The sequence below is a fragment of the Kogia breviceps genome, chromosome 7, assembly GCF_026419965.1.
Source record: "Kogia breviceps isolate mKogBre1 chromosome 7, mKogBre1 haplotype 1, whole genome shotgun sequence".
Lineage (NCBI taxonomy): Eukaryota > Metazoa > Chordata > Mammalia > Artiodactyla > Physeteridae > Kogia > Kogia breviceps.
The window spans coordinates 18,319,846-18,347,442 of NC_081316.1; the positions used below are offsets into that span (position 1 = coordinate 18,319,846).

The 27,597-nt window shown below is 56.1% G+C and overlaps 1 protein-coding gene across 1 annotated transcript; it reads left to right on the forward strand.

Moving 5' to 3' along the window:
* The first annotated feature begins 24 nt into the window (after positions 1 to 24).
* On the forward strand, positions 25 to 26,432 carry IGHMBP2 (immunoglobulin mu DNA binding protein 2). The gene is made up of 16 exons (XM_059069303.2): positions 25 to 201; positions 1,905 to 2,074; positions 5,079 to 5,262; positions 5,472 to 5,569; positions 7,549 to 7,712; positions 9,168 to 9,368; positions 11,564 to 11,711; positions 16,340 to 16,514; positions 19,268 to 19,450; positions 19,730 to 19,848; positions 20,405 to 20,499; positions 21,451 to 21,574; positions 22,254 to 23,126; positions 24,605 to 24,777; positions 25,351 to 25,601; positions 26,135 to 26,432. The coding sequence occupies exons 1-15, from the start codon at positions 116 to 118 to the stop codon at positions 25,546 to 25,548; spliced, it is 2,991 nt and encodes a 996-aa protein (XP_058925286.1). The 5' UTR covers positions 25 to 115; the 3' UTR covers positions 25,549 to 25,601; positions 26,135 to 26,432.
* The last annotated feature ends 1,165 nt before the right edge of the window (positions 26,433 to 27,597 follow it).

The window sequence follows — 27,597 nt, forward strand, 5'->3', positions numbered from 1 at the left end:
GCGCGAACCTGGTGCGTCGACGCACCGGGCCCGTCCGGGAGCACCGCCTCTCGCGGCAGCTGGAACTCGGCGGCTCGGGACCTCGGCAGCCCTGGGCCCAGGCCGGACTGCGGCCATGGCGTCGGCGGCTGTGGAGAGCTTCGTGACCAAGCAGTTGGACCTGCTGGAGCTCGAGAGGGACGCGGAGGTCGAGGAGCGCAGGTACGGCCGCCGGCCCGGGCCTCGGGGTCGGTCCGGCGGTTCCCCCAGGCCCCCATACTCTCCCAGCTCAGACCTCGGGCGGACCTCCCGCCTGGGGGCTCGGCCTGACCAGCCTGGGGGTCGGGTTTTGCCCTTCTGACTCCTCGAGTCCGGATAGCGGCTGTGAAGGGGCTCGGCCTCCCGCAGAGATGGAAGCCTCTTCACCCCCCCGGGACAGCCCGTTCCGTTTGGGGGACCCTTAGGAAGGGTCTGTACTCCCCTGAAGTTCCCCTCTGAACTTTGCTTCGTAGGTCCTGCCTCTCTCCCCAGTTCCATCCCCAAAGTGTTCTCAGCCCTCTTCCGTCATCGTCCCCTCTGTCAGTGTTTGCGCTTGTTCGGTTCCAGGCCCCGAGTGAGACAGAGTCACTGATGGTCCCCTGAAGGCTGGGTTTGAGCGGAGGGGGCAGGTGGGAGCGGCAACAGTTCCCTTCCAGCGTGATAGATGCTGACCCGTGTGTGCAGGCAAAGTGCTGTGGGAGCAGGAGGGTGGACAGCTGACCTTGGGGAGCCTTAGGTTGAGGCTGGCTTCGTGGAGGAGGTGGTGCCTGAGCACAGCTTGCAGAAAAGTAGGAGTTCAGGTGGATGCGGGGGAGGATATTCCTGGAAGAGGTGTAGGGAGGAAGGGCAGCCCTGCAGGCGAGGGTGGAGCCCTGAGAAAGCCAGGGCTTGTTTCCGTAGGGCTGAAACTTTGAGAGATGACACTGAGGGCTGTAAAAGCACCCTACATACATCAGTCCCTTTAAACCTCACGTCAACTCTGCGAAGTTGGTTACTGTAATTCTCGTTTTATGTCTAAGGAGGCTGAGACAGAGGTTAAGTCACGTGCCCCAGGTAACACAGGTCGAGCCGGGTTTTGAGTTCAGGCAGGCTGATCCCAGAGTTTGCACTCAACCGTTGTGCTACCCAAGTGGAGAGGATTTGTTTTAGAGGTTTTTGATCGTGATGGTTAAGAGCGTTTGCAGTCCTGTCGACGTCAGTGGGATCCCAGCTCCATGATTTATGGCTGGGTGACTTTGCAGCCTTAGTTACCTCATCTGTAAAATGAGATAATTGTCACAGAACACCAGTGAGGTGGGAACACAATGATCTCTAAGTCAAGTGCTCAGCACGGTTCAGAGTACAGAGTAAGCACCCATGGGAAGATAGGTGGGGGACAGATTGGGAAGGGCCTTGTGGAGAAGATTGTATTATATTCTTGTGCAGAGGATGGGCCTTGGTGCAGTTAAGCAGGTCAGGGAGGTGAATAGATTTTCATCTTAGGGGGATCTGTTGGATGTTGCTGCTGGGATTGGCTGGGGAGAACCCAGAGGTAAGGAAGTTAGGAAGCTCAGTTTAGTCCAGAGATGGCCAGTGATGTGGGCTTGAACCAAAGCTGTGGCGGCGAGGATGAGGCAGGGGTGGATTCTGGGTACAAATGGGAGGGGCCTGGTGGGACTCAGTGACAAACAGGACCCAGGATAGAAGGTGAAGATGAGCGAAGGTTCTGTCTTGGGAAACTGGGAGGAGGGCACAGACCGCGCTGGGGCTATAGGGGGGGCAGGTTTGGAGTTTCCCTGGTCACCCTTAGTGCCTGTGCAGAGATCTCCATCTGTTCTTCCTGCACGGTTGGAAGTAAAAACTGGTAAAATACAAATATTGACGTCTCAACATTTGGTATCTCCCAGGTCCTGGCAGGAAAATGTCCCTCTGAAAGAACTCCAGAGCCGAGGCGTCTGCTTGCTGAAGCTGCAGGTATCCAGCCAGCGGACCGGGTTGTACGGACGGTTGCTGGTCACCTTTGAGCCCCGGAGATGCATGTCTGCAGCTGTGCTTCCCAGTAACAGCTTTACTTCCGGTCTGTGCGTTTTTGACCTAGGTGGACGTTGAGTGTTGCTGTCTTCAGATGTGGGTTGTAAAGAGCAGGTCACATATGACCAGTTGGGGAATAAAGCATTGTAATGGAAAGATCTCACTTAGCAATTCAGCAGTTACGAGGCTTTTTGGTAGTTTAGATCAGCACTTTCCCACCGGCAGCCACCAGCCACGTGGGGTTGTTGAACCCTCGAAATATGGCTAGTGACGGCTGCTTGTGTAGAATACACATGGGATTTTGAAGATTTAGTACAAAAGATTTAGAATGTCGAGTAATTTCTTTGAATACTGATTATGTCTTGAAATGGTAATATTTTTCATACTTTGGGTTAAGTAAAACATGATTAAATTTACCTGTTTCTTTTGGTTTTTTAACATGGCTACTAGAAAATGTAAAATTACACATGACTCTCACATGTCTCGTGAATAGCCCTGGTCCAGATGGTTCAACGTGTGTAGCTGTGTATTCCCAGACCTTCCCTGTGCCAAGGATACTTTGGTTAAACTTGTGGCAGCTCTGCTGGAAAGGAGGGGCAGTTAGAAGAAGCTTCTTAAGCTCACACCTGGGATGCTTGTTTTATTTATTCTTTATTTTTAGTTTTTCCTTTGGCCACACCGCACGGCATGTGGGATCTTAGTTCCCTGACCAGGGATCGAACCTGTGCCCCCTGCAGTGGAAGCGCGGAGTCCTAACCACTGGACCGCCAGGGAAATCGCTGGGACGCTTGTTTTTGATCAGACCTGGAAACTGGGAGAGAGGAACACTGCCGAACGCTGTACTTCCACTAGAAAAGTCTCTCTGTCTTGTTTTGCTGGTGACAGAGTTTGTTGGTTTCATATTTCGATTTTCTAGACTCTTGCCCCACAGTTGTTGGAACACGGGCTGGGTTTGGAGACAGATAGGAGGAGGGGAAGCTGCTGGTTTGGACTCAGATCTTACACTTTGCTGTTAAGTGGCCGAGAGTCAGTCACGTGCCCTCTGAAGAACAGAACCAAGGGAATTATAGTTGAGCTTTCGACCTCGCCATCAGGATGAGTGGGTGCGACTGAATGTACGTGCAGGGCGTTTGTAACCTCTGAAAACCAAAGGAATAATATGTGCTCAGTAAGAGTTGTGGAGTGAATGACCTGAGAGGTTGATGCATAGCTGATAAACAGGAAGTCAGCTATTTATGTGAAAAAGTATGGAGCTGAAAATTTGATGTGTTGCTTCAGCTCCTGATCACATGTAGGTGGGGTTGTTAGTTTTTCGTCTCCTCAAGAGCAGTTTTAAGGCTCTGTAGCTGAGAGATGTGAATTCTGCAATGTGGGACCCTACTCAGGGCAGCCGGTGGGGAAGTCACAGCCGGGACGGGTCGCCTGCACTCAGCCTTACGGAGGTCCCCGTGCACAGAAGCAGACCTCGGGCCCAGGGGCACTGCTGCCACCTGCTCTTTGTCTTTAAAAGTTGGGGCGGGAGACAGAAAAGATTCAAGGTGCAGATGAAACTCATTGCCTAGAAGGAAAAGAGCTAGGACTAAGAATACGCCTCATGCTTGGTTGGCGTGTGGCACGTACTCTGACTCAGAATAAATGGGGTGTGAGTATGTGGGTGGCCCAGGCTGCATCTCAGCGTGGATTCTTGTTTGGTCAGAACTGTCTGTGTTCAAGTGACAGAAACCCCGAGCCAGATGGGCTGGAACAGGAGGGGGATGCGTGGGTTGTGATAGCTGGAAGGTGGCTGCAGGGCACAGAGGAGGCCACCTGGCTTAGTTCCGCTCTGTGTCTCAGCTCCGCCCTCTCCTGGGCTGGCTTCCTTCTCAGGCGCCAGGTGGTAGCGGCTCCAGCCCTCACGTCCTCTCCAGTTTCTGGTCCAGCTGGGAAGGGTGAGGGCATCCTTCCAGCTGTCCACCCAAAAGTCCCACCACATCTCAGGGGCTCTGATTTGGTCCCTTGTCCATCCCCGAGCCAGTCACTGGCCAGGGGGCACGTGAAGCCCTGATTGGCTCGGGTGTGGGTCGTGTGCTCCGTCCCGGCATCAGGGGAAGCCTCTCAGACTCGCCTGGTGATGGGTGAATCACCAAACAGCTGTCGCAGGAGTGGGGAGGCCCAGCTGCGTGGGCAGCAAACCACTCTGTCCCTCCTTCATCAGGGTTCCCTTTCCACCTGGAATGTTCTCCCCCAGGTGAGCTCGTGGCCCCCACTCTTTCCAGGGCCCACCCTGCTTACGGGTCACCCCTCAGAGAGACCCTTCCCACACACTGTGCAATGGCACCCTCGTCCCTTTTCACCCTCTGCTGTACTTCATCTTTTTTTTTCTTTTTTAATACATTTATTTATTTTATTTATTTTTAGCTGCATTGGATCTTCGTTGCTGTGCCCGGACTTTCTCTAGTTGTGGTGCGCGGGCTTCTCATTGCGGTGGCTTCTCTTGTTGTGGAGCACGGGCTCCAGGCACGGGCTTCAGTAGTTGTGGAACGCAGGCTCAGTAGTTGTGGCTCGTGGGCTCTAGAGCACAGGCTCAGTAGTTGTGGCGCCCGGGCTTAGTTGCTCCGCGGCATGTGGGATCTTCCTGGACCAGGGCTTGAACCTGTGTGCCCTGCGTTGGCAGGTGGATTCTTAAGCACTGCGCCACCAGGGAAGTCCCTGCACTTCATCTTAACTAAAGCCCTTGGCTCTGACCCTTGGTAGGTTTTTGTATTTGTTCCTCTCCTCCCTAATGTGAGCTCAGGGACCGTGTTTTATTCCTAATATAGACCAGCACCCAGAACAGTGCTGGGCACAGAGGAAGACTTTAAATATTTTATTGACTGTCATGTTTGTTTTAAACAGTTCATGAGCTCCAGTAAATTTTCACATATGATGTTAGTTAAAAGTATTTTTTTTCCTGACTTCATTTCTAATGGAAGTAACACATTACAATGTTTGAAAATGCTGGAATTTGTTATATGAAGTAATTTACGTTTAACTTTGTTCAGCATTTATGTAACTGGTCTTTGCTTCTGTAGGTGACATAGTGGGTCTGTATGAGGAAGGCAGTCAGCTGGCCACTGGGATCCTGACCCAGATCACCCAGAAATTGGTCACCGTGGCCTTTGACGAGTCCCATGATTTCCAGTTGAGTTTGGACCGAGAGCATTCCTACAGGCTGTTAAAACTTGCCAACGACATCACTTATAAGCGACTGAAAAAGTAAGTGTATGTGACTGGAAGTCGCATGTGACGTTTTCCTTAAACAGACCTCCCTCCTGCAGGGCAGAAGAGGGCAGGCGCGTCCAGTCCGGGGTCGGTCACGCGCCCCTCATGGGAGACGGCGGGCGGCAGCCTTGCGTGGAGCCTCGGGCGCTGGGTTAAGTGCTGGTTTTCACTAAGCTCCTAATTTTCATTTTCTCCTTTGGCAGAACTCTGATTTCCCTAAAGAAGTACCATTCTGGCCCCGCGTCCTCGCTCACAGAGGTCCTCTTCGGTGGATCAGAGCCCAGCCCTGCCAGTGAGATACGTAAGAGCTTGTGGTTTTCCTTTCCTGGTTGAGATCACCGTGGACAGGATCTTGAACAGTGAGACCCTGGGCCATCTTAGCAAGAGTTTGAGAATGTACAGTGAGAAGAAATCTACCTTAGTGTCTTTTTGTGAGTTTCTTTGTTTGTTTGTTTTGTTTTTTTTTTTTGTGGTACACGGGCCTCTCACTGCTGTGGCCTCTCCCGTTGCGGAGCACAGGCTCCGGACGCGCAGGCTCAGCGGCCATGGCTCACGGGCCCAGCCGCTCCGCGGCATGTGGGATCTTCCCGAACCGGGGCACGAACACGTGTCCCCTGCATTGGCAGGCAGGCTCTCAACCACTGCGCCACCAGGGAAGCCCATTGTGAGTTTCTTTGTGTGACTTGTGCGAACTGAGTCTCTCTCCTGTACACGGTGTCAGAGAAGTAGTAGGTCATTCCATTTTTTTTAATGATGTTCTTTCTAATATATCTAAATATTGAATATTTTTGTTTTGAAATGCGAGGGTATTTCTTCTAGCTCAGTGCCCTGTGAGAACAGAGGATGACTGATCATGCTTCATGCTCGACAGCATTTTTTTTATAGTTTGAAAAGTCTCAGTTCTAAGTGCATTTGATTATTTTCTCAGTATCCTTTAAATTGAAGACAGTTTATTTCTAATTGTAAGAGTGCCGTGTATGAGTCATAGAACGTTTGGAAATAAAGAAGCTTATTAACAAGGGAAAGAAATCACTCGAAAACCTGCCACTTAGAGTGAGCCTCACTGATCCGTGTGTGTATTCTCCTAGTTGTTTTTCCACCTCCACATAGAACAGTCTGACTTACATACAGACACACACATGTGTACATGGACACACCACACACACAGACACCCCCCCCCCCCCACTGTTCTCACGGCGGTCTGTGCGATTTCTCATCTCTTTCCGTGTCTTGGAGAAGCTCATTTTGAGAGCAGTTTATCACCTCATCAAGCAGCTGCCCGTCGTTGAACCACCCTGTAGATGTTGGACTTGGCCGGTTTTTACAGTATAGCTTCAGTCGTTCTCACACCAGGGCCACCCAGACCCTTTTCCTGTCAAGCCGGTGCTCATACCCCGGCGGTGTGTTGGCTCTAAGCTCAGGGCTGCTTTGTACCTTCTCAAATTCTAAAAGCACTCACATTTCAATAAGATTTTATTTCTGCCAACTGTTTACCGAGAGGCTACTCTGAGCTGGGAAGGGCACTAGCATTGTATTTTCTGTGTTTCAAGGAACACGATGTGCCCTGGTTGTAGCCAGCGTCCAGGGGAGAAGGGAACATGCAGGAGCTCTGGGTTGGATGCTCCTCTGCTCTCTCCGAGTCTGTTTCCGTTTTTAACCTCCGGGTCGGCACCCTATGCCCGTGGGGGTCAGCGTGCTCGTCTCTGCTGCGGGCACCGCGGGGCGGAGGCTGCGGGTGCGAGGCTGGATGCAGCGACACCTGCTCTCAGAGCACGGAGCTTACGAAGCAGGTCATTAGAATCGGCCATGGAAGATTCAGAACAGAAACGTGGTCCTGGATCTGCTCATGATTCTTTTTTGTTGTTTGTTTTCATCGTTTTATGGGCGCTTAAAAAGGGACAGTATGGTAGAAATGAATCTGTTCCCAGAAACATTTACTTCACAAGAAGCTGTTATTCGGGAGCATGAGTTGGCAGACTTTACAGATGGTAAACACTGTAGGCTGTGCCGGCCAGTGCGGTGACGAGCTGCTGGGGACAGTGTCCCAGGGACACCTGACTCACCGAGCAGGCGGCTGGCTGGGCTTGGCCTGCGGGCCACAGTCTGCAGATTCCTGGTCCAGGAAAGCAAAGCAGGTTGATTTTGTGTTGACTGGCTGACCCCTGGGGAGGGCCGGCTTTCTCCCTGTTACAGCCCGTATTTCTGTGAGCACACGCGGGGTCAGGGGTGGGGAGCGCCGGGTGACGGGGAGCTGGGTCCTCACTGTCGCTTGTTCCGCAGCCCCCCTGACTTTCTACAACACCACTCTGGACGCCTCCCAGCAGGAAGCGGTCTGGTTTGCGCTGTCCCAGAAGGAACTCGCCATCATCCATGGGCCTCCCGGCACCGGGAAGACCACCACTGTGGTTGAAATCATTCTCCAAGCTGTGAAACAGGGCTCAAAGGTGGGCAGTGGGCACCATGTCCCGCCGGCACCCCTCACACCGGTCTGCCATGCCTGCAGGTGCCCAGCAGGGCCCCAGCCTGGGCTCTTGGGGACTCGGTCGGCAACGGTCCTGAGTGGTTTTTGACTGAGCAATGGGCCGGGCCCTTTTCAGTCTCTGGTAGCGCTCGGGGGGTGGGGTCATGCTTGGGACCGTCGGTCTGGGTTACTGTCGACCAGGCCACAGGCCAGGAGCTGTCTGCTCAGCACCCATGCTCTGTGCTCAGGCCCCTGCTGGGCGTGCAGGTGACCAGGGACTGTCTGTGCCATTCAGGAGAAGGCCCTGCAGCCAGTTGCCGGAGACAGAAGTGTTTTGGTTGATCAGGTGGTCTGGTGAATTGTGCAGAGTGCAGGTCACCCGTTTCCGAGATGTGGAATGTGATATTGTGTATTATTGCTCACTTAGATTTTTAATGGTTGAGAAAGGATCTTTCATCCTCATCTGTATCAACACAAGTCATCGTGGATTCTGAGCACATGGAAAGCTTTTTAGAAAACCTTTCTGGGTCGTAAACGTTGGATAAGGATAAGAATTAGAGCAATATGGTCTACATTTGTAGGTTGACATCTCCTGGGTGCCTCTTACGAACGAGGCACGTTTCTCAGTCTTTCCAGCGTTTGCCCCTTTAATCCTCACAGAAGCCCCGGGTGCGGGGACTCTATGGTCTCGGACCCCGTCTCCCCGCAGTGGGTGGCAGAGCCAGGACTCAGACTCGGGCGACACTCTCCCCAGAGCCCCTGCTCCTGCAGGGGGATCCGTGTTGGTTACAAGGCCACGTCCAATGGTCTCCTGCAAATGTCTGTCTTGGCAAGACGTTTACCAAGAAAAGCTGGTGAAAGGTGACTTACTGGCAGGGAGCAGATTTGACAGTTTAATTGGGTGCCTCTGTTTCAGGAAACAGTGAAACAGGAGACACCTGTGTTCACGCTTTGGTGCAAACCACCTTTGGCCACCTGGATGGGGTGGGGACTCTCCTCTCCTCCTCCCCTTCCCACTCCACCCCCTCCTAAGAGCCAGGCTGCAGTTCTGGAAGCAAGATTGAGCTCGTTCAGAAAGGTTTTTCCTCATTCCACTTTGTCAGATGATAAAGTGACTTGATGGGTGATGAGACGGGTGTCGCACCCCTGATTATCTCAGGGCACTTTGAGGCCTTTCCTTCCAGTTGCCGGGCATCCTTTCTGGTCCTTTGGAGCCTAACAGGTTCTTAAGACCCGAGGTCTAGTATCCAGATGTTGTGTCGGTTTGCAGTAACACATGTCCTGCAGACAGCTGGACGTTTACACTGTAACGTTACTGGTCGCACACGTCCCACCCTCCTCTCTTTAACTTTCGCACTTTCCATTTGCTTAGTGTAAACTTAAGTGATTTTGTTGAAAAAGAAACCACCGAGCCCACGTCTGCGCTGTGCTTCCCCAGGTTCTGTGCTGCGCCCCCTCTAACATCGCCGTGGACAACCTGGTGGAGCAGCTGGCCCGGTGGAAGCAGAGGCCCCTGCGCCTCGGGCACCCCGCGCGGCTCCTGGAGTCTGTCCAGCAGCATTCCCTGGACGCGGTCTTGGCGCGGGGTGACGGCACCCGGATTGTGGCTGACGTCAGGAAAGACATCGACCAGGTCTTGGTGAGTAGCTCTCAGCCGGCGTCTGCTCTGCGTGTGGTTTTGTGATCTGCAGTCTTTGCCGGGAGTGCGCTGTGTCCTCTTGCTCTTCTCTGGCCTTTGCCGATTCATGTACTTACCTCGAACGTTGGGACTGCCAGTTTTTGGTAGAGACCCGAGCTCAGCACTGAACAGGGACTCACCTGTCTTCAAGATAGTTTCATGAAGAGGTGAGCAATTATCTTGCAGAAAATACTCCTCTTAAGGGCTCCCTGTGTCTGGCATGTTGGCTGGATAATATCGACCAGCAAAAAAAAAGCAGCCTGAAAATAAAAATTCAGAAAATATGCATCCTCCCTAAATTTCTAGTCCATTAACATAAAACATGGTGTAATCTTTGTGAAAGAGAGCTAGGTAGGTGATAGGTCAATCTGAGATGGAGTTTTCTTGTGTAGTTCAGAACTTTCGAGCTCTTTGGTTCTCTAGTTTACACGTCCGCCCCCAGTTCCCTTAATCACATGTCCTGCCCTTGTATTTGCTCACCGCTGGCTCATCTCACTGCCTCACATTTCTCTCCTCGTGACCTGGGCTGGTGCAGAGACTCAGCCTTCCCCACGGACCTGTGGAACAGTGGGAACCCCAGGGGCGGAGACCAGGACACACACATGTTACTCAAGGTTCAAGGCGCTGTAGGAATTTGCAGTGATGTGATTCATGCCGTCACACATGTGAATGGTTTCATTTTCCTTTTTTAATAAATTATTTTATTTATTTATTTATTTTTGGCTGCATTGGGCCTTCGTTGCTGAATGCGGGCTTTCTCTAGTTGGGGCGAGTGGAGACTGCTCTTTGTTGCGGTGCACGGACTTCTCATTGTGGTGGCTTCTCTCGTTGTGGAGCACGGGCTCTAGGTGTGCAGGCTTCAGTAGTTGTGGCACACGGGCTTTGAGAATTGTGGCTCGCAGACTTCAGTAGTTGTGGCTCGCGGGCTCTAGAGAGCGGACTCAGTAGTTGTGGCGCATGGGCTTAGTTGCTCCGCGGCATGTGGGATCTTCTCAGACCAGGGCTCGAACCCGCGTCCCCAGCATTGGCAGGCGGATTCCTAACCACTGCGCCACCAGGGAAGCCCGATTTCATTTTCTTGCTTTTTAAATCCATGCTTTTTGGGACCTACCAGGGAAGCCCGATTTCATTTTCTTGCTTTTTAAATCCATGCTTTTTGGGACCTACCAGGGAAGCCCGATTTCATTTTCTTGCTTTTTAAATCCATGCTTTTTGGGACCTCCCTGGTGGCGCAGTGGTTAGGAATCCGCCTGCCAATGCTGGGGACGTGGGTTCGAGCCCTGGTCTGGGAAGATCCCACATGCCGCGGAGCAACTAAGCCCATGCGCCACAACTACTGAGTCCGCTCTCTAGAGCCCGCGAGCCACAACTACTGAAGTCTGCGAGCCACAATTCTCAAAGCCCGTGTGCCACAACTACTGAAGCCTGCACACCTAGAGCCCGTGCTCCACAACGAGAGAAGCCACCACAATGAGAAGTCCGTGCACCGCAACAAAGAGTAGTCTCCGCTCGCCCCAACTAGAGAAAGCCCGCATTCAGCAACGAAGGCCCAATGCAGCCAAAAAAAAAAAAAAAATCCATGCTTCTCAGAGTTTTCTTCTCTGTAAGTTAGACCTCCCTCCTGTCATTCCGGCTAAAACCCCTTCTCCAAAGCAGAAATCACAGATAAGGAAGGGGTTACGTGTTTTTTGCATATGGAAGTAAATCAGGGTCTAGGTAGACGTTTTAGGGGCTGAAGAAAATATTTTACTCTCTTGAGAAATGTGGAATAGTGAGAGAAACTCAGCTTCTCTCTGTATAAACTACTAAAATCCAAATCCTGGTGCGAGCAGGTGCGTTTTCTTCCCCAGGAGCATGTCTGATGACAGTGCAGGCAGGGCTGGGCTCCCACCCCTGGGCTCGGCTGAGCTTACGGTTCTTGGAGGACCTACACTCCCTTCCTCCCTCTCCCTGTGGAGGTGACCGTGGCTCTGAGGCCAGTCACGATGTCATCTGTGTGGATCTGTTGCTCCTTCAAGAAAGACTTTTGACTTTTTAGCGCCTTTGAAGGGACTTACGGAAGTGGACCAATTGATGATAAATAAAAGCATTTTGTGAATTAAAAGGAGCTAAAATAAGTGCAAAGTTGATCGAGAATTATGATGTTTTCTTTACAGGCAAAAAGCAAAAAGACCCAGGATAAAAGAGAAAAAAGCAATTTTCGAAGGGAAATCAAGCTGTTAAGGAAGGAGCTGAAGGAGAGGGAGGAAGCAGCCATGCTGGAGAGCCTGGTGGCGGCCAACGTGGTCCTTGCGACAAACACAGGTGAGGGGACGGGCCTCCACCCCATGTGGCCTCGAAGAGGGCTGGGAGTGTGCCCTCTTTCTTGGTTTTCTGGAAGAGTTTGGTTGAATTGTCTTTAAAATTGGGTAGAATACACCAATTCCAGCCCTTCTGGGCCTGCAGTTTTCTCTGTAGCGAGGTTTCTTCTTTTTTTTTGGCCACACTGCACGCTGGAGGGATTTTAGTTCCCCAACCAGGGACTGAACCCGGACCATGGCAGTGGAAGTGCCTAGTCCTAATCACTGAGCTGCCAGGGAACTCCCTGTAGGGAGGTTTGGAACTGCAAATTCAACTTCTTTAATTGATGCAGGATATTCAGGGTGTCTCGTCTTGAGTGAGCTTGTGTCTTTCAAGGAATTTGCCCATTTAATCGAAGTTGTTCAATTCCTAGGCATAAAGTTGTTCATAATAACCCCTTATCATTTAAAAAATGTCTATAGCATCGGTAACAGTGTCACCTCTTTTGTTCCTGATGTTGGTAATTTGTAGCCTCTCTTTTCTCCTGACCTTGCGGCAGGAGGGTTATTAATTCATTGATCACCTCAAAGCACCGGCTCTTGGTGTCACCAGTTTTCTCTGTTAATTTTCTGTTTTCTGCTTCACTGATCTCGGCATTGGTTCCTATTATTTCCCTCTTCCCCCTCACTTGGGTCTAGTTTGCTCTTCAATTTCTGTTTTCTTCAGCTGGAAGCGGAGGTCATTGATCTGTATTGATTTGAGACCTGTTGTGTTTTATACTCTAGGCATTCCGCGTTATAAATGTTTCCCCATGTACTGTTTTCACGGCATCCCATAAATTCAGATGTATTGTGTTTTCATTTTCATTCATTGTGAAATGTTGTCTCATTTCCCTTTTAATTTTTGACCCGTGATGATTTAGAAGTGTGTCATTTTCTTTCCAAATATTTGGAGGTTTTCCAGATAGCTTCCTATCATTGATTTCTAATTTAATTCCATGTGGACAGAGGACATTACTATGTACGACTTGGATCAATTCATTGAGACTTATATTATGGTCCAGAATGTGGTCTCTGTGAATGTTCCACATACACTGGAAAAGAATGGGCTGTCTGGTTTTGTTGAAGTGTTTTATAATGGTTGATAACTGTCGTGCAAGTCTGTATCTTACTGATTTTCTGTCATTGTGTCCTATCACTGAGCGAGGGTTGTTGAAATCATCTGTAACTATACATTTGTTTATTTTTCCTTGGAGTTCTGTCAATCAATGTTTTACCTATGTCCTTTGTAGCTCTTTTACTTGGGGCGTAAATGTCATGTTTTTTTAATTAATTAACCAATTTATCATTATGAAATGATCTTCTTTATTCCTAGTATGTTCTTTTTTTTTTTTTTTGAAATCTACTTTGGTATAAAAATAGCCACTTCAGCTGGAGACCACATTTAGCTGCTTTAGGCCTTTCTCTTATGGCGACTTGGTTCTTAAAAGCCAGCAAGTGAGAGAGTCTTGTAGCAAGATGGGTTATAGTCTTCTGTAATGTTACCGTGACGTGACACCCCATCACCGTTGCTATATTCCTTTGGCTAGAAGCAAGGCACAGGTCGGGCCCACATTTAAGGGGAGGGTATTACACGGAGTGTGAATACCGGGAGGCCAGGGTCAAGGAGGGGGTTGCCTTAGGGTCTGTCTGACACAGCCTCTCACGGGGGCTACTCTAAGGAACAGAGTCCAGGTTCTGATTGACTTCGTAATTATTGTTTCACCCAGTTGCCTTTTTAAAATTGTTTATTTATTTTTGCGGTACGCGGGCCTCTCACTGTTGTGGCCTCTCCCGTTGAGGAGCACAGGCTCCGGACGCGCAGGCTCAGTGGCCACGGCTCACGGTCCCAGCCGCTCCGCGGCACGTGGGATCTTCCCGGACCGGGGCACGAACCCGCGTCCCCTGCATCGGCAGGCGGACTCCCAACCGCTGCGCCACCAGGGAAGCCCCCAGTTGCCTTTTAAATCAGATAGGACAAAAACAATTACAAAAGTGCTTTCATACTGCCTTTTGTACTTACCTATGTAGTCGCCTTTATTGGTGCTCTTTGCTTCTTTGTGTGGATTTGAGTTACTGTCTAGGGTTCTTCATGTCACCCTGAAGGACTCCCTTTAGTATTTCTTGAAGGGCAGGTCTCAGCTTTTCTTCCTGGGAATATCTTTTTTCTCCTCTGTTTTTGAGTGACTCTGTTTTTAGAGGTAGAGTTCTTGGTTGACAGCCTTTTCCTTTTAGTTGTTTGAATGTGTCACCCCCTGCCTCTCAGCGTCTGTGTTTTCTGCTGAGAAGGCAGAGTTAGTCTTACTGAGGACCGCTTGTGTGTGGCAGGTTGCTTCTCTCCTGCTGTTCCTTCTTTGTCTTTTGGCAGCTTGACGGGGGTAAAAGCCTCAGCGTGCTCCCTTTGCCTTAACCACGTGGAGTTTGCTGAGTCCCCTAGATGTGCGCATTGTTTTTCATCAGATTTGGGAAGTTTTCAGCCATTATTTTTTCCAATATTCTTTTGGCCCCTTTCTTGCTCTCCTTTCCTCCTAGGGCTCCTATTATGCATACGTTGGTGTACTTGATGGTCTTCAAGGTGCTGGTCGTGTAATTCATTCTTCATTCTTTATTCTTTCTGTTCCTCAGACTGAATCATTCAGCTGGCCTGTTTCCTGATTCTTCTGCCTGTTCAGATCTGCTGTTTAGCCCTTCCTGTGAATAACAGTTATTGTACTTTTCAACTGCAGACTTTTTAAAAAAAAAAAAATAATTTCTGTGTCTTTATCGATCGTCTCTATTTGGCGGGACGTCATTCTCAGACATCCCTCACCTTCACCTCCTGTGGGCGCAGAGCCCCAAGGTGAGCCAGAGGTGAGTGCGTAGGGCCTCCTCTGGTCTTTCCCGAGTGTGCACACAGCCCTTACACGAATGTGGCTTCTAGATTCTCGGCCACGTGTCAGAGCTTTCAAAGCCCACGGACGTCTCACCCCCCCCCCCCCAGGTTTTCCTTCAGAGCTTCTGGTCATCCTGCTTTGCACCAGCTGTGATCCACGGCCTCCAAGAGCACTCGTGTGCAGCAGTGGCCTCTGGTCGTTTCCCACTGACACCCTCTGGGGAAGGGCTGTTTGCACAGGGCGAGCTCCAAGTCAGGTCAAATAAAGACAGTCTTGCGAGTGGGACCTTCCAGGGAGCCAGCAGCAAGTCTGACAGTGGCAGTTCTCTGGGGGTGGGGCTTCGAAGGAGTTCTGTCCCCAGTGGGGCAGGCTGCTGCTTTTCACTGTGACCGTAGGCCGTTGGTTTCAGGGCCAGCACAGAGCTGGGAGCGGTGCCTGCGCACAGGAAGGCCACGGAGCCTGCTCTTCTTGCCCAGAGTTAGTCACTTTTCGGAGCTGACGCTCCTGGATCGCTGTAAGCTTTTGATTGATTTCTGGAGTTCTGAAACAGTCGGTTCTGACAGTTTCGCCGGCGTGCGCGTTGCATCAGTGGTGGAGGGAATTTTCAGAGGCCCTTATTCAAGCCGCTCTGCTCACATTCTTCTCTGACCGACTTGAATGCAGCACCCGCTGGAAACCACAGCTACCCCTTCGTGCAAGGTCAGCATGTGGCCTTTTAGGTCCCTCCTGGTTAGACTGGGGAACTGGAATGAGATTCCTAGAAGCGCTTCCCTTTGCAACGTGAAATCACAGCCATAACCCAGGCACAGCTCTTAGCTATCCAAAGCCCCATCCAAATTCTGCCTTCTCTGCAGACAGACTCCCTAACCATCTCTGAAAAGTCGGGCTCAGGAAATTTATCAAGATGTAGGTCTTAATCATAAGATAATATACATCTTAGCGTAATTAATCTAGGGGAAGAAGGCAAGAACTCACATTTGTAGCATTTGTTAAAGCCTATCATCTTGTGGCAGGCACTTGATATATATTATTTAATACGTGTGCTACATTTTTATATGTGTATCTGGACGACCGACATGTGTTATTTGACACATCCGTGCTCTATTAGTATGAGGTGTGTGTAACAGTCTGTGAGATGCAGGTGTGGTCCACGTTTGTAGATGAGGAGCTGGGGTCGGGTGGCTTGCCCAAGGCCTCACCGCTGTGTGTGAGCGGGGCGTGGGCCCCGGTTTCGCCCACACTGGACCTCGTTCCACTGTACGGCTCTGTGTTCCACGGAGGAGGCGCTGGTGTGGTGGTTCTGTGTTGCTGGTACGTAGGGGTTTTTCCCTGGGTGAACGCCCAGCAGTTCATTGTTCTGTGTGTTCAAGAGAACACCTAAGAAGAGAATTAACTAAATTCTAAATTCAGAAAATGATACAGGAATTATATTTAGAATTAAGACAGCCTTCCAAGGATTTGGGGTACCAGCCCCAAAGCGTGATTGATTTTGGTGAATGAAACGTTGGAGTGGCCGTGGCCAGGGGCGCACTGCTTCACACTTGCACGTGGAGTGGGCTGGAACCGCAAGCTCCGGAACATTCTTCCCAGGTTTTATTCCAAGGTGCAGGCATGTTACATGAGCCTTAATACAAGACTAGATGATGAAACAGTGGCTGTGGGTGGCTCTTCTGGGGTGACTGCAGCTAGAATGACACAGCCGGTGCATCCTGTAAAGGCTTACGGTTCTGATTTTGACCAGGTGCCTCTTCGGACGGCCCCCTGAAGCTGCTGCCAGACGGCCACTTCGACATGGTGGTCATTGACGAGTGTGCCCAGGCCCTGGAGGCCAGCTGCTGGATCCCCCTGCTGAAGGCCAGGAAATGCGTCCTGGCCGGAGACCACAAACAGCTGCCCCCCACCATCATCTCTCACAAGTAAGGCCCCTCCGCCCCTCGCCACCCCCCCTCGTCTAGCCCTCGAAGCCCAGCCCAGAAACCTCGGGCTCACACGGAGGTCCTGGAGGTGCTGGGAAGCCTGGCCGATGTGCTGACTTAAGGATGTGCGGTGGCCAGGTGGCTCCCTGGGCATCGGAGGGAAAAGCCTGGGGTCCCCCTGATCGGAGGCGCGGTTTCAGTTACACCGCACAGAGGAAGTAGGGTCTCAAGATGTATGACTCACAGGTCCCAGAAGAGGGGACGTGGCCAGCGGGAGAGGGGCAGCCGTCCAGCCCAGGTCACTAGAGAGCCGCTGGCAGACCTGTCATTTATAAACTGGTTGGGACCGAGGCCACTGGCTTTTCCCGGGCTTCACTCTTCAGCGGTGGTTGTAAAAGGTGCCCCGGGCGAAGCAGAGCGGGAGCCAGAGCCGGAGCCCTGAGCCCTGGTCCTTCTCTGCGCGCGCGGGCTCTGGCACGAGCAGGATGGCCACACCGTGAGGCTGCCCGGGCAGCAGCTCCGAGAACAGTGGGGTTTCTCATCCCGCCGGGGCTGCCGTCCTCCGTGTGCTCCTGTACTTGCTCGTTTAGACGGCAGCTCACTCAGACGTGTGCTCGCTGAGGTCGGGGGTCGAGTGGTGTCCATCCTTGTGGCCCCAGAACCGGGCGTGTGCTCAGTCCCTGCCTCTCGAGTTGACGTCCTCTAACGGGGCGGCAGGTGGAGGTGCGCATTTGCGCGGGGGTCCCGGGGGAGAGCTGGTCCCCTCGGTGGCTGTGTGACTGACTCTGGCTGACTGGCCCTCATCTGCAGGCACGTCCTTCCACTGAGGACACAAGGGGTGGCTCAGGGGACCGCGCTCCTGCCGCTGTCGAGACACAGCAGTCAGTCCCTGGTGGTGTGACTGCTTCCTGGGTGCGGCCTGCTGCCGCCCCTGGGCCTCTTCCCCCCCGTCTGCAGACCCCCCGGGACTCTGGCCACGCTGGCCCCTCCGTCCCTCCTTCCCGGGTGTCAGGTCTCGACCGCCCTTCATTCACTCCTCTGTCATCCCCGTTGACGGCTCGCTCGCCTGGCTTTCTCAGCGCTCGGCTCTCCTGGCGGTGGTGTGTGTCGGTCCATCGTTTACTTCCCAGCGGCAGTGTGAGGCCTGTGAGGCCTGGGGACAAGGCCTGGCACTTGGCGTCGCTGAGCAAACTGGCCTCTTCCGGGCCAGCTCCCACGCCCAGGTCCAGGGGTGGCTCCCAGAGGCTGAGGGCCCCGCGAGATCAGGAGGAGATCAGGAGGAGATCTGTCTGAGATCAGGAGGCGAGCAGACCTCTCCCTGCTGTTGCTGTTGGAGACGAGGGTCTCCTCCAGTCCGTGCAAGGGAGGCCATCGGTGGAACTCGCAGGAGGGGGGTGGTGACCCCGGAGCTGAGGGGTGTGCAGGTCGCGGTCCCCCAGGAAGGGGCGTCCCCCCGGGGGCTTCAGAGTGAGGGCGCAGAGCATGGGGTGAATAGAGTGGGAGACGGGGGAACGTGGTTTGGAAGATGGTTCTGGTGGGAGCGGGCGTGCGTGTGGGGATGGGCTCAGAGGCTCTCCAGAAGCAGGGCCTCGGGGGTGTCGATTCAGTGGCTGGTTCCGGAGGAGGCCCGGGGGGTCCTGGGAAGCGGGTCTCTGGGTGGACGGTGTGCCCTCGGGGAGGGGGCACCGTATGGTGTCTGTGGAGAAAGTAGGGTGATATGGGGGGAAATCTGTCTGTGGGGTCGTGCTGGGTGTTTCTGGCTTTGTGGCTGCGGCTGCTGGTCGCTTCACCCCTCCTGTCCTCGGCGCCGCTTCCGGTGGGCACCTCCATTAAACAGCGTTAACTGCGGGGGTGTGCTCAGTTGCCGAGGGCGGACGGGTGCCTGGAGTAACACCGGCCACTTTCCCTCAGTGGTTCGAGGAGGCTCTGGAGCCCGGCGGCCTGGCTGGGTCCCGGCTCTGCGCCTCTCTGGCTGGGCGGCCTCGGGCTGGTCTCACTCTCCTCGTGTGGAACGTGGGAAGCGTACCGGTGACCGGCTCAGGTTGTGTGAGAATGAGGCGAGTTAATCGGTGTAAAGTGTCCGGAGCAGCGCCCGGTGCATGGGAGGCACCCGGCAGCCGCCAGCTACTCCTCTTACCACTGGTGGACTCCTTACAGCCGGAGTGTGTCGGAATTTTAAAAAACGTGTCTGTGTTAGTTCCCTTTAGCTGCTGTAACAAACTACCACGAACTCAAGCAACAAGGGCTTATTATCTTACAGTTCTGGAGGTCCAAAGTCAGTCTCTGTGGCTTGAGATCACAGTGTGGGCGGGGCTGGTTCCTTCTGGAGGCTCCGGGGAGAATCCGGGCCTTTGCCTCTCCCAGCTTCTGGAGCCACCTGCCTTCCTTACCTGTGACCCCTCCTCCGTCTTCAAAGCCGGCTCCGCAGCATCTTCAGGGCTCTCTTGTCACATCGCCTTCTCTGGTGCTGACCCTCTGCCTCCCTCTTAGGAGGCCCTTGTGATGGCGTGGGTCCTCCCGGATGACCCGGGATCAGCTCCCATCTCTGCTCCTCCCCTTTGTCACCGAGGTCCCGTGCTTGCAGGTCCCAGGATTAGGATGTGGGCACATTTGAGGGGCCGCACCCTTAGTTCCAGGCCAGAAGTGGGGCGTGGGTTGCGTGCCGAGGTTTGAGGACTTCTTTCCTCCCCGGGCCCTGGTTTAGGCTGGACTCAGGACTCAGGCCCTCCTTTCTTGTTCTCCCCTTGGGGCAGGGCCGCGCTGGCGGGGCTGTCGCTGAGCCTGATGGAGCGCCTGGCGGAAGGGCATGGCGCCAGGTCGGTACGGATGCTGAGCGTGCAGTACCGCATGCACCAGGCCATCGCGCGCTGGGCCTCGGAGGCCCTGTACCATGGACAGCTCACGACCCACCCTTCTGTGGCCGGACATCTCCTGCGGTGAGTGACTCGGCTACACCCCCGTCCCCTGTGTCACCGGAATCACGTTCCATAAAGATCTGAGAGTGAAAGTCGCCTCTGAGACTGGATTTCTGCATTTGGCCCTGGAGAGCTGGGTCGGGCTCCTGCAGTCTGAGGTCCCTCGCCCTCTGCACCGTCCTCTGTCCTGTTGGGGGAGGGGGGCGGGCTGGGGGAGAAGGGCAGCGGGGCTTCTGTTTCTGGGACCCCAGCGCCGCTCCGTTGCTGGGGCCTCGTGTGTTCAGTCTCACCCGTGTGCAGGGACCTCCCGGGAGTGGCCGCCACGGAGGAGACGGGTGTCGCCCTGCTGCTGGTGGACACGGCCGGCTGCGGGCTGCTTGAGCTGGAGGACACGGATGAGCAGTCTAAGGGGAACCCCGGTGAGCCCGCCTGCAAGGGCCGGCGGTTTCGTTGAAAAAGACCCTGAGCTGCTCTTTAAAAAAGGAGCCCCTGTCAGTTGCCCGCGTCAGAGACGAGTAGAGCTAGGGGAGGGGAGGAGGGGAGGGCACGGTGCCCACTGGGGCCGTGGTCCTGAGCCAGACGCCCTGGGAGGTCGAGTTCTCGGCGGGCGGGGGGCCCCGAGCCAAGGGAGCGGTGGGCCCAGGCTGCGTCCCGTGTCCTCGTTCAGAACCGAGTGGCCCGGCGCTGCCTGCCTTGGCCTTGGGATGCGACCCTGCCTCGCCCACGGGGCTGCCAGTCAGTGGGACGCACGGCCATTCTTCCACTGAAAGAGGAGACTCCCGTCAGCTGTGGGTCCTGCGCTTTGCCTGCTGGGCCGGGCGGCCCCTCTGCGCCAGGTCGCTGGCTCGCGGGAGTCAGGCCCAGTGTGAGAGCAGCCTGTCGTCGCCGACGGAAGAGTGCTTACAGAAGAGGCGTCGGTGCCAGGCGTCCGAGGTGCGCCCGCCTCGTGCTGAAGAGCCGTCCGTTTCCCTCCAGGTGAAGTGCGTCTCGTCGGTCTGCACGTCCAGGCGCTGGTGGACGCCGGTGTCCAGGCCGGCGACATTGCTGTCATCACGCCGTACAACCTGCAGGTGTGGGGCTCCGCTGTCTCTGTGTGTGTCGGGGCGATTCGCCGCCCCAGAGGGGCCGGAGGGAGAGGGTGATTTATGGGCTCTTGGGACGAAAGCTCCAGGGTGGAACTGACCACGTCCTGACTGGATCCAGGGCTCAAATGACCTCAGCAACGGCCTCCGTCCACCTGTCCGTGTTTCCCCCCTGCCATGCCATCCCCTGCCCCATCCTGGGCTCTCGCCTGGTTTGCTGTGTTTTCAGGCCTGCCCTCGGGGGCCGGGCAGCCTCAGCCCGACGTCATCCTTCCAAGGTGGTCCCGGGGGCGCCGCCTGTCTCTGTGGCATTTCCCACGGGAGTCTCACCGGTCCGGCTCAGGTTGTCCCGTCCCTGAGCCGCTGGGATGAGGGATCCTCGCCCCTCCCGGGGCCGGCCTTCCGGCTCGTGGGACACCACGGGGCTGCCGCGGCTCCGGAGGCTGCCAGAAGGAAGGTCGGGGGCGCAGCTGTCACTTGGAGAAGGCGGTGGGTTGGGGCCAGCAGTCACAACAGATGTCTGCTGCCTTCTCTTGGGCTTTTCTGCTGTTCCCCTCTCAGTGCCTCTGTGCTCGTGAAGCAAAGCCTGCCTGCTTTGGTAGGAAAGACGTACCTGCTTCAAAGCATTGTGAGGCCCGCTGATCAGTTGCCATCCCGGTTTGGAGGCGTCACACGTGGGGATGTCTGAGCCAAGCAAGATGGTGGCACTCACGTCAGCGCTGGGGTGTGGGTCACAGCTGCCGCGTTTGTGTGCTATCTTGTCTGTCGTGTGCACGCCTGTGGGGAGAGCGGTACTCGGAAGCCTTCTCCCCGAGGCTCCTGCGGGGTCTCGCTGGGGCCTGGCAGCTCTACAGGGCCAGTCCTCCGCCGGGCTGAACGGCAGCGTGTCCAGGCCGCCCCGACCTGGCCTGTGACATGTGGCCTCGCTTGGCGTTTCAGGTGGACCTGCTCAGACAGAGCCTCACGCCCAGGCACCCAGAGCTCGAGATTAAGTCGGTCGACGGCTTCCAGGGCCGAGAGAAGGAGGCTGTGATCCTGTCCTTCGTCAGATCCAACAGGAAAGGTGCAGAGCTGGGAATTCCCTGGTGGTCCAGTGGTTAGGACTCGGTGCTTTCACTGCCCAGGGCCCGGGATCGATCCCTGCTCGGGGAACTAGGGTCCCACAAGCCGAGCAGGGTGGCTGGGGAGGCCGGGATGCTGCTGCATAGGGGGCCCCGAGAGCCCAGAGCTTGTCTCCTGGCCTCCAGGCCAGTTTAGCCTCTGGGCATGGCTTCTGCAGCCAGGGCGTGTGGATGTTCCATCTGGTAAGAAAATTGTACCCAGAAACAGTTGTTAGTTCACGGGCTCTGTGAGTCGTTTCCAGTACGAGGTTGGCAGCAGATAAGAGGGGGGGATAAGCTGAGGCGGGGGAAGAACACACTGGAACGTCCCTGGCGCTTTCCCGCATGTGTCGGCCTCAGCTGCAGCCCTGGGCTGTGTCCTGGGTCTGGGCTTAGGGAGAGGACTCTGCACCGACTTGGGGATGAGCGGCAGCCTGGTAGCTGCCAAAGCCCCAGGTGGGACGGCGGGACCGTCCCAGGCGGCGGCTGGGGGCCGAGGGGTGGGTGCTGAGCGACGGGGCCCCTGGCTGCGGGGGTGGACGGAGCCACGTGGTCCTTCTCGGCTGACGGTCGCCGACGGGGGGAGGCCTGCCTTCCTAACCCTTAGTCTCTGCTCCCTGCGCCCCGCCGGCTCGTGTGCAGGTGAGGTCGGCTTCCTCGCCGAGGACCGGCGCATCAATGTGGCCATCACCCGCGCCCGGCGGCACGTGGCCGTCGTCTGCGATTCCCGCACCGTCAACAGCCACGCCTTCCTGAAGACCCTGCTGGACTACTTCACGGAACGCGGGGAGGTGCGCACAGCCTTTGAGTATCTCGACGACATCGTTCCTGAAAACTACTCCCGTGAGGGTGCCCAGGGCCCTGGCCAGGCCGGCGCGAAGCCCCGCGGCTCTGCCGCGACGGCCAGGAGGGCTCCCGGGAGCAGGCGGCCCACAGGGCCCGTGCTGGATCGGAAGAAGCCGGGCACGGCGCCTTTGTCCTCCGAGGCCCAGCCTCAGCCCATCCTCAACGGAGGCGGCTGGCAGGGGGCCAGGAGCAGAGACGGCGCAGAGCAATTCAGGGCCGTGATAACGGAGTTTGTGGCGAGTGAGAAGACACAGCTAGAGTTCCCTGCCTCCCTGGATTCACAGGACAGGATGTGGGTCCATCAGATCGCGGAAGAGTACGGGCTGAGGCATGAAAGTGCCGGAGAGGGGAAGGAACGGTTCATCACCGTGAGCAAGAGGGTCCCACTGGCCCCTGTGGCTCCAGCACCCCCAGCAGGGCCTGGCAGCAAAGCCCCTCTGTGTCCAGAGCCCCCCAGCCCAGCGCAGACAGAGCCCCCCAGCCCAGCGCAGACAGAGCCCCCCATCGGGGAGCAGAGCAGCCGGGGCCAGCCAGACCTGAAGGCTCTGCACTTGGACAGACTGCAGAGGGCGGGGAGCCAGCAGGAGCAGCAGGCCAGGGAGGGGCCGCGGGCCACGGGCTCCGGGTCGCGGAAGTTACCAGAAAAGAAAAAGAAGAAAGAGGCAGAAGGTAAGCTGATTGACTCGCGAGAACACAGGCGTGGTGGCCCGTTTACTGTGGAGTTTGGCCCACCACAGACCCACTTGCCACTCTCGAAAGAATCAGGACCCCTTCCCGGTGGTGCCCCTGCCCTAATCCTGCATTTTGTGCCCGGTTTCAGTCGGTGTGGTCTGAGTTCCCTTGAGGGCCGTGCTAGTCACAGTGGCCTCTGTGTGCCCGGGGCCTCGCCTAGGGCCCGGCAGGTAGGGAGCCCTCAGATCTTCTACTGCAGGTGAAGGGCCCGGAGGAGTAGCCGGGGTGGGCCCAGGACCCCTGGGAACGGAGGGGCAGCCGCGGTGCCCTGCCGCGGCAACCGTGCTCCTTCCATGGGCTCGCGGGGTCCCAGGCAGGGCTGTGCACTCCGCTGTCGCATCCCGGGCTGAGCTGGCCCTCTGCTGGGGCGCCCAGGGCCTGTTTACTCTGCACCCCCATCCCATACTGAGACTGAAGGTCCAGGGTCTGGATTTTCTGTAGACGCCTAGGTGAGCTCTGTTACAGCTGCTTCCCTCTTGGCAAGACCGCAAAGGTGGTCCTGTTCCCCGTATCCCTTGATGCCTGTGTGCAAAGCTGCATGAGCATAATTTTCACCGCTCACAGCCAGCCTCCCTGCGTCTGAGGGTCCGTCTGAGCTCACTCCATGACATTTAGTGAGCGACCTCTGTGTGCCAAGCTTTGCGCTAGTGAGCAAGACGGACGCCATCTCCGCCCTGTGGGAGTTGACACTCTGATGGGGGAAAGAGGTGCTTCACTCCTGTTGAAACCCCACTGAGAACGTGTAGCTGCCGCGGAGGACGGGTGCCAGGAAGGCATGACTGGGGGAACCGGCCTTCCTTCCAGAGGAAGGCGTGGGGCATGGCCACTTGAGGACCGAGCGCCCTGGGGAGACATCACCCCGTCTCAGGGGTCCTGGCACTGCTTGGGGTTCGAAACGCTTCTTCAAGCAGCCAGGATTATGGTGTAATTACAGAATTACGGCCATATTACAGTGGTGTCTCTTTTCCTCTTCTGAGCGTTTTCCTACAGCTTTAAAAGATTTTCACACACCTGGTTACGAACGCTAAGGTTTCGTTAACCCTGGCCGGTGAACGTGCAGTAGTTCACCTGACCATTACCCTGGAGGCGTGGTAGTTTGGGCATTTTTTATACTTAACGAGGTGAGGAACATTCTCATATTTAAATGCTTTTCTGGGTTTAAGAGGATGAACGTCGTGCAGGCCTGCTCCCAGCACTGCCAGCCCTTTCTGGGAACTCGTGCCTTCACTGCCTCGTGTGACTGGTCGTCGGTTCAGTGAGGGACCCAGCTCGGTGCTGCATCCACTCACTCGCTGTGGCCCCGACAGCAGGAGGCCGGGCGCGGCTGCTCGATGGGGCAGACGTGGGCCCAGCGGGACAGTTCCGGTCCGACTCCTTTCTCCTTGCCTGTTCCGGTGACGCCTTTCTCCCCTCAGGACCCATGGCCATAGATCTGCCCGCCGGGGAGGACTTTGACGCCCTGGTCTCGGCCGCCATCAAGGCTGACAACACTTGCAGCCTCGCCAAGTGCTCAGCCAGCATCGTAACCCTGGGCCAGCTCTGTCTGCACTGCGGCCGCCGTTACTGCCTCAGCCACCACCTGCCCGAGGTACGCGGGCCCTCGGGCTCGGGCAGTGGGGAGGGCGGCAGGGCTCTCTCTCCAGGATGCAGATCCTGGGTGTATGCACCGCATACAGACTGTGGGCCTGTGCGGTGTGTGTGTCACCCACGTACAGACTGTGGGCCTCTGCGTGTGTGTGTGTGACCCACGTACAGACGGTGGACCTGTGCATGTGTGTGTGTGAGACCCACATATAAACTTTGGACCTGTGCGTGTGTGTATCACCCACATACAAACGATGGGCCTGTGCGTGTGTCGCCACCAAGCAGATTGACATCACCCTGCCAAGGAGGTGTGGGAGCCCTGCACTGGCATCTGCTCGGAGGAGGGTCTAGGCAGGGCTGCAGGAAGGGTGTTGGGCTCTAGCTGCCAGCCCCGCGAGGGTGTGGACCCTGCCCAACCCCGCCCCCGGGAGCCCGTAGGTGAGGGTCCACGTGCGGGAGGGGTAGGGAGCCCCTCTGAGGTTGGTGCTGGGGCTTCCTGACCCCACGAGCTCTGTGAGGCAGAACTGGGGGCCTCTTCCCCCGCCCCTGGCGCAGCACTGCCTATTGTGTCCCCCAGATCCACGGCTGCGGGGAGAGGGCTCGCGCCCACGCGCGGCAGAGGATTAGCCGGGAAGGGGTCCTCTATGCCGGCAGTGGGACCAAGGACAGGTCCCTGGACCCTGCCAAGAGGGCCCAGCTGCAGAGGCGGCTGGACCAGAAGCTGGACCAGCTGACCGGCCAGCGGAGGGGCAAGAGGAAGGAGAAGGGGAAGTGAGGCTGGGAACCCCACCGTCTGCACCGCCTCTGTGTCTGAAGCTGTGGCTGCCGGTGAGCGGGCTGCCCCCGGCGTCTTTCCGTCCCCGGCGGCAGCTCCCGGTGACAGGGCCACGGGCGGAGCCACGCCGTCTCCCCGGCGACGGGCGAGGTGGCTGCGGGGAGCGCGGGGCGGAGAGCTGCCCTGACGTGGTGGGTCGCGGCGGAGAGGCGGGGGGCGCAGCTGGGGCGGGGGGCCGCTCCTCGGGGCTGCTGTGAGGGAGGCCCTGGAGTGCGGCGCCCCCTTCCTCACTTCCGGCCCAGGCCGTCCCCCGAGGTCCCGCCCCCGGGGTCACGGGCTGCTGCTTCCGGTGTCGGGAAGCTTCTGTTCCCTCGGAAACCTGCCTGGGCCTCAGACTCCATAAAGGTGATGTCCCCGCCGTCCAGGGCTGGCCGGCGTGAGAGAGGGCGCACAGGGGACGTCTTGGCGCGGGCACTTCTCCCGTGCGCCCCCGTGCACGACTCGCCCCTCGTGGGGGCTGTGACTCACCGAGGCCGTCTTCTGTTTGTCCCCTCGTGGCTGCCGTGGCCCCAACCTGACCTGACAGCTCTGGCCGTTCTGCTGCTGTGCGGGCCCTAGGTCAGGCCCGGGTGAGGTTTATGGAGGCTCCTGGGCTGGCGCCTGCCCGTCCTCGGCGCTGTTCCGGTGATGGTCTCGGGAAGGAGCCGCCCCGGAGCACCGGCGCTGCTGACCCTGCAGACCCAGAGCCCCCGGAGGTGTCCTCCCGGGTCCCTCGTTGAAGAGAACCCCAGGTGGATGTATTCTTTTATCCTCAGAGTTCTTTGTGTTTCAAAGGGATATAAGTGATTTAAAAACTAAATAAAAATACGTGCACGCGGCCCACAGTATGTGTGTTATGTGTCTCCGATGGTCGTTCGTCCCTTCTTTGCTCAAAGCGTCACTTTGCGAAGTGGTTGAGAACCGGTGAGCGCAGGACACTCGGGGCCTTAGCGGGGAGGTGGGCGCCGGCCACGCAGGGCAGCTCTTGTCCTGGGCACAAACGACAAGGGGGAGAAAATGTACCTGTTCTGCTTGATTTTCTACCAACTGGAACTAGAGCTTCAAGTTGGCAGGTGTAGCACTGTGAACTGGAGAGGAAAACGCAGGGCCCGGCTCGAAGGAAGGACAGCGCTGAGGACGGTGCTTTGCCTAGAGCCGCCGCTGGAGAAGAGGCCGGGCCTGCACGGGGGCTCCGGGCATCAGTGTGGCTCCTACCCTGTCACCAACTGCACCCTCCCGCCCCCATCGTCATTCCCATCCCCGGGGCCCTCAGAGACACTGGTGTTCAGGTGTCTGGGTTTTTGGCCTCAGTCTCCCTCAGGAGCCCCCCCCACCCCAATGCCATTTATCCAGCATCTTGATGGAGCCTGTCCTTCCCACCAGGCCCACACACTTGACCACCCTGCGTTTGCCAGTGCTGGGCCCCGCCCCCCCACCTGGCTGCCCTCTCTGTGCCCCCTCTCTTGGGGACACCCCACCCCTGCCCAGGCCCGACACCCACTCTGCACCACGGCCCCGCCTCCTCCCCCTTCCATGGACGCCCTCCTCACTTGCTCCCGTGAAGTGGCTATAGGACTGAATGTTTCAGGAAGAGGAAGGAGTGGGGACCCGGGTGCATTGTGTCTTTAAGTGCCACACACGGTCTGGTGATGATTCATGTCAGCACGGAGGGCACTGCCTCGTGTAGAGCCGCAGTTCCTGCTGCCCTTGAGGGCCCAGGCTGGTGGGAAACCTGGATGTGGCTACAAGGTCACAAGGTGTCTGTGTTTGAAGCATTGTTTCATGGTTGCTGAGGGGTACGGTGGCAGCTCTTTTGCCTCCTGAGGGTGCTAATCTCCCTGCCTCTGTGGTAACAAGCTCCAATCCCCTTGCCACAGGGAGGCTCTGGGTCCTCAGCTGGATGAGAGAACATACCCTAACAGCCACAGGAGGACCAGGTTCAGGGAAGGGCTAGAATCCAAACAGGGCCCATCAGGGATCTACCCTGGGGTCCTCAGACAGATGCTAAAA

Coding starts and splice junctions, on each gene's coding strand:
- IGHMBP2 (XM_059069303.2), top strand. CDS start 116: ATGGCGTCGGCGGCTGTGGAGAGCTTCGTGACCAAGCAGTTGGACCTG. Junction 2,075..5,078: donor CAGTAACAGCTTTACTTCCG/GTCTGTGCGTTT, acceptor TTGCTTCTGTAG/GTGACATAGTGGGTCTGTAT. Junction 9,369..11,563: donor AAGACATCGACCAGGTCTTG/GTGAGTAGCTCT, acceptor TTTTCTTTACAG/GCAAAAAGCAAAAAGACCCA.